General features: G+C 42.9%; 1 protein-coding gene across 1 annotated transcript in view; it reads left to right on the forward strand.

The window, feature by feature from the left end:
- Nucleotides 1–6,216, forward strand: part of RAB38 (RAB38, member RAS oncogene family) — a 54,103-nt gene that overhangs the window by 15,140 nt on the left and 32,747 nt on the right. The window contains exon 2 of the mRNA XM_004708888.3: nucleotides 455–735. Within this exon, the coding sequence (XP_004708945.1) occupies nucleotides 455–735 (281 nt within the window). The remainder of the gene's footprint in view (nucleotides 1–454; nucleotides 736–6,216) is intronic.

Here is a 6,216-nt window from a genome sequence, read left to right on the forward strand (position 1 = left end):
CTTAATGTGATTGAATGCTTAAAGTGCATGATATATGAAGTGTATGCCAACAAACAAAAAATATATAAGGTATTTGAATTTCCCATGAACTTTTTGATGGCCCTTCATACATCAGACAGCCTAGATCTACTTATGGGTCATAATGTGGTGCCCAGAGTTTCTCAATATATGTGTTTTTAGAACATCTGATATGTAATGTATATATTCTATAAAAGATTATAAAATCTATAAAAATGAATGAAATGTATATGTAATCTGAAAAGCAATATATTTATTAAACTAATAAACTCCTTCCTGAACACAGAAATTAAGAGCATAACTCCACTGTTGTGTGCCATGCTCACTCTTTAAAAATTAGCATTTCACTGAGTGGGCCTCACCCAGGAGGCCATGTGGCCCTCTAGCCTGTGGTTCAGTTTTTAGTTAAAACATTTGTGTTTCTTTTTGATAACAGGTCAAGAAAGATTTGGAAACATGACAAGGGTCTATTATCGAGAAGCTATGGGTGCATTTATTGTCTTCGATGTCACCAGGCCAGCCACCTTTGAAGCGGTGATAAAGTGGAAAAGCGATTTGGACTCAAAGTTAACTCTCCCTAATGGCAAACCAGTCTCAACAGTTCTGCTGGCCAACAAATGTGATCAGGGAAAGGATGTGCTCTTGAACAATGGCCTCAAGATGGACCAGTTCTGCAAGGAGCATGGTTTCGTCGGATGGTTTGAAACATCAGCCAAGGTAATAGGACCTTAAGAGATTTTTTTAAAAAAGAGATAATTGAAATGTAAGTAAGAATGACACAGAAAAGAACACATTACTGATCCTTTTATGCCATTGATTCTATCATCAAACCGAGGAGGTGGACAGGGCAGGAATTACTGTCCATAATTTAAGATGAGAGTTGCTAAGGGAGCTAACAATTTGTAGATGGTCACACCGACAGTAATGAATAACTGCTTGTGTTTGTTGAGTGTTTATTGGGGACCAGGCATCTTCTGCATGTGTTTTCTCTTCCATCCTCAAGATCACTGTATGAGGATAAGACTATCTTTGTTAGCTGCTAGGAAGTCTGCCTCTGGCTTAGGCGGCCCAGTGCGCAACAGAACTGAATGCTACCTACCATAAGCCAACTTTATGATCAGTTGGGGATCAAAATGTTGGGATTCATATGGACTTCAGTGACTGATTTTCAGAAATAAATCTCGGGGCCTTTCTGCCTAGTCCATCATAGCCTGGAAGCTGTGCTAAAGCCTGTTGACATCACAGCAACACACAAGCCTCTGCTGAGAGACAGGTGGTGGCTGTGTGGGAGGTTCATCAGGTTCAAATGGGGTCTCCAGTCTATGTGGAAGGGAAGAATTCTCCGACTGAACCACCTGTGGCAGCAAGTATGATGGAAGACTGACCCATTTTACACTAATAAGAGATAGACCTTAAATTCAGTGTCCACGGCTTCGTATGTGTATTTCTTAACTTAATCTGTCAGTATTTAAAAACTTCTTCTTCATACTAGGAACGGTATCATTGTTTTCCCTAGAACTGAAAAGATAGCAAGTACAGAGAACTGCCAAGTAGAGAAGACCGAGGCCGTGGGGAGAGAGCGCCGACGGTGGCAAGTGCACAAGGGGGGCATCGACCAGCCTGGCAGGCAGGCGGTGCAGCAGAGTAGCAGGAGGAGGGGCAGAGGTAGGGCCAGAAGATGAAGGAGAAGGATTTTACCTTTCCCTTTGGGCCTCCCATTGCTGACTGATTGCCAGGCCTATGATTTTTGTCTAATCCCTTTTGGTTTTTTAATAGATCTTTATTTCTCAGTATCAGGAAAAAAGATTCTTGTGGAATATTTTGAGAATCTCAAGAAAACCCCACAACTTCAAACAAAAGTATGAAGGAAATAAAGACAGCTCGACATGCGATACATGTTTTTATGTATTTTTCAGATATTCCGTGTGCATATTATTAGAAGTATATTCTACATGTAGTTTATATCATGGTTTTTCTTTTTTCCCCCTTTTCTTTATTTATGTATTATTATTATTATTTTTAAAATTCAATTTATTGGGGTTCATAAAATTCATCACAATACATAGATCAATTGTGTAAAGCACATCTATACATTTGTTGCCCTCATCATTCCCAAAATTCACTTGCCTCTTGGGTTCCCGGAATCAGCTCATTTTCCTTTTTCCCCACCTCCCCCTCCCTTCCTCTGCCCCCCTCCCTCATGCACCCTTGATAATTTATAAATTATTATCATATCTTATATTACACTGCCTGGCGTCTCCCTTCACCTACCCCTCTGTTGCCCATCCCCCAGAGAGGAGGTTATATGTAGCTCCCTTTGATCAATTTCCCCTTTCTACACCCCCCTTCCCTCCTGGTATTGCCACTGTCACCCCTGGTCCTGAGTGGTTCATCTGTCCTACATTCCCTGCGTTTCCAATTCCTATCTGTACCGCTGTGCATCATCTGGTCTAGCCAGGTCTGCAAGGCAGAATTGGGGTCCTGGTAGTTGGGGGGAGGAAGAGTTTAAGAACTAGAGGAAGGTTGTGGGTTTCATTATTGTTATACTGAACCCTAAGTGACCCATCTCCCCACTACCCCTTTGCAAGGTATGTCCAGTTGTCTAGAGATGGGCATTGGGTCCCCATCACACGCTACCCTCATTGACGAGGATATGATTTTTCTCCCCACCTTTGGTGTTTGAAGCCTGGTCCCTTTGGCCCTTCATGATCACTCATGTTGGTGTGCTGCTTCCATGTGGACTTTGTTGCTTCTGGGCTAGATGGCCGCTTGTTTACTTTCAAGCCTTTAAGACCCCAGATGCTATATGTTTTGAGTTTTTCTACCTTTTTTCTTACTTTATTTGTCGAGCGCAGCTACTAACTCCTTGTTGATCAGAAGCACTGTGCTAGCTGGTTTGGATTTAGCTGTGAATAAGATAGGCCTTGCTCCTGCAAACCCAGAATCCAAGCTCACTATCATCGAGTCAGTGCTGACGCCAGTGATCCCCTGTGGGTTTCTGAGTCTGTACTGTTTACAGGATTACACAGCCCAGTGTTTCTCCCGTGGAGCTGCTGCTGGTTTTGAACTGCCAACCATTTGGATCATAGCCCAACTTATAACCACGACACCAATTGGAGGGAGCGATCCTGGAAACAGAGTGACATGGACAGGTCAAGAATGAGGACTAGCATAGTGGTGATGAGGAGAAAACAGAAAAACTGATTTGAGGATATCTTTGATGCGCAAACTAGCAGGATTAACCAATGCTTGGTGTGAGAGACGATGCAGAGGGAGAAGGCAGGGAGGGTGATGCTGCGCTCTCTGTCACAATTGGAATGTTCTTGTTTCAGCCATTTCACTGAGAGTCTCAGTACCCCCTTATCTCTCTTCTGCCTCTAGATGTGCCTTTTGTTTGGAAAGTTGTTATTCTCCAACTCTGGAAACTTATCCTCCATTGTGAGGAGGACCCAGTCATCAGTGTGCTTTTCCTCCTTTACTTGTGAAATGCTTTATTTCCCCTACGTGTTAGGGACCTGCCTTTTATGTTAGATACAGTGAGTACTGTTTCTACTTTTTAGCCGTTGTTGGATCTTTCTAACGGTTGCATTGAAAGATAGGTAGGTAGGTAGCTAAGTAGGTAGATAGATAAATAGAAGAAAACTCATTATTGCACGTTATTGACAGGTTTAATGAATACTTTCCAAATGTGGGTGGGCTTACTTATTCTCTTTCCCTTAGCCCCATTCGATTTTATTCCACAGCTCCTTCAGATGCTTTCAAATTCTCTCTTTCAAAGAGAATTAGTCTCTAACTCAGAAGCTTCCAGGTGCCGAGGTGAAAGAGTAGAATTTTGGGGGGACTCTTGTTTCAACTGACTGCTTTACATCTCATTTTAGACAGGATGACCCACACTTACAGGAGGACTACAGTTTTCCACGGTTCATTTATTTACTCAGTCAACAATTACCTTTGAACAGCTGTTATGAGCCTGACAAATGTTCTAGAAACTGAGAATGAATCAGTTCACATAAGAGGCAACATTTTACCTTCGACATCAACAACAGCAACTACAAAGCACAAATAAAATAGGTGTGGCGGTAGAGAGCCCCTGAAAAATCATTACGGGTCCAGTAGGCGCAATTGTACGGTGATAATAAATAAATATTACAGGATAGTATGGAGAACATGAGAAATAGAAGAGATATTGAAATAATGGAGTTAGACACAATTCATGGTAGCATGCTCACCTCATCCCCGCTTGGTGGTCCACGTGGAGAGAGCTGGAGAGCAAGAGCAGGGGGCTGGAGACTGTTTATTGCTAACCAAGGCTTATATCTACTTCGGGGGTGTGATTACAGATAACCACACATCACAGGAAGGGTCAGTACAATAGGCATACACATCATAGGAAGGGGATGTATAATAGGCATAAGTATGACAGGAAGGGGATGAGTTAGGGGTATGCCCATAGGAAGGGGAGGGTCTAGAGGTACACATGTGACAAGACGGGCAGACCCTAGACTCAATATGGCAGCCTAACCTTGGTCATCCTTGGGTGGGCTTAACTTTCCAGGACACTCCTTCAGGGAAACAATCTACTACTATCCTTATCAGAAGGGAATGGGCCCTACTTGTTGTGGGATAAACAATGGTGACTGCTTGCTCTAGATGGCTGACAACCCTTAGGGAGAATAACCCCTGACCTACTTCTGTTGACCTCCAAGTGTATAGTCATTTGCCATGTGTAGCCAGCAGCTAAGTTTGGGATACATTTGGGGGAGACAACTTGGGAGAAATCTTGCTGTTTCCCACAAATAGGTAGTGTCCTTGACAGTGATACGTGCTAAGAAAAGAAAGGAAGAGGTCCCTATGTTTTCTGGGAGAGGTGAAGTTGCCTGTGGATCAAAGGACCTTTCAGACATATGCTCACCGCATTTTGACTTTTCTTCATCAACCGTTGCACAACTTAACTTGGTTAGGGAGACATGTCATTTAATTCATAGAGACCGCAGAGGCAGGCTAGAGAAACCCCATCAAACTCCAAACTCATTACCAAAGCACTGATTCTGGCTCATCGCCACCCTATAGGACCGAATGGAGATGGCCAGGCAGGATTTCCAGGCTGTAAATCTTTATGGGAAGCAGAGTCTCACCTTGATCACACACAGTGGCTGGTGAGTTCAAACTGTTGCCCTTGTGGTTAGCAGCCCAATTCATAAGCCACTATACTACAAGGAGTCCTTGAGTGGTTACCCTATCTGGGTCTCTAAGGCATACTTTTTCAAGAGTAGATTGGCGGGTCTTTTCCTCATGGAGCTGCTCAGTGTGTTGCTCCACCTAAGTTCCTTAAACACACAACTTTCCTCTAGCTCTTTGGTGTTTCCTTCCCCTGACTTTAATGATCTCAATTCTACCTTACAAATCGGATTAGACCAGAGCATGCACACGACTACAGATAAGAGCCGAAACACAGGGAATCCAGGTTAAACACCTCAGGGCCAACAAGGAGAGTAGAGATACCAGGAGGTTAGGGGAGGGTGGGGGGAGAAAGGGAAAGTTGATCACAAGGATCAATCTAGAACCCCCTCCCAGAGGGATGAATAATGGAACATATAAGATATCAACAAAATAATCTATAATTTATTAAGGGTTCATGAGGGAGGGCGGGGTAGGGTGGGGAATGGGGAGCTGATATCAGGGGCTCAAGTGGGAAGAGAATGCTTTGAAAATGATGATGGCGGCATATGTGCAAATGTACTTGACACACTGGATGACTGTATGGATTGTGATAAGACATGTAAGAGCCCCCAATAAAATTAAGGAAAAAAAGAGAGAGGGAGAATAGTGCTCACTAATTTGAGGCCCGACTACTCGATGGTGCTTTCCCACTGACTTCTAATCCTACAGATCTCTGCAGGTGGGAACTTTGAGGAAATTTCTATGTAGGTGGAATGTCTCATAAGCCTGAAGCACAGTGGTTCTCAACACTGCGACCCTTTAATAGAGTTCCTCATGTTGTGGTGACCCCCCCAACCATAAAATTATTTTCATTGCTACTTCATAACTCTCATTTTGCTACTGTTATGAATCGTGATGCCAATATCTGATAGGCAGGATGTATTTTCACTGTTACAAATTGAACATAATGAAAACATAGTGATGAATCATAAAGACAATATGTAATTATATGTTGTGAAATATTTCTTTCTAATGACA

Source organism: Echinops telfairi, unplaced genomic scaffold, assembly GCF_000313985.2.
Source record: "Echinops telfairi isolate 266 unplaced genomic scaffold, ASM31398v2 ScPeMD7_1713;HRSCAF=2227, whole genome shotgun sequence".
Lineage (NCBI taxonomy): Eukaryota > Metazoa > Chordata > Mammalia > Afrosoricida > Tenrecidae > Echinops > Echinops telfairi.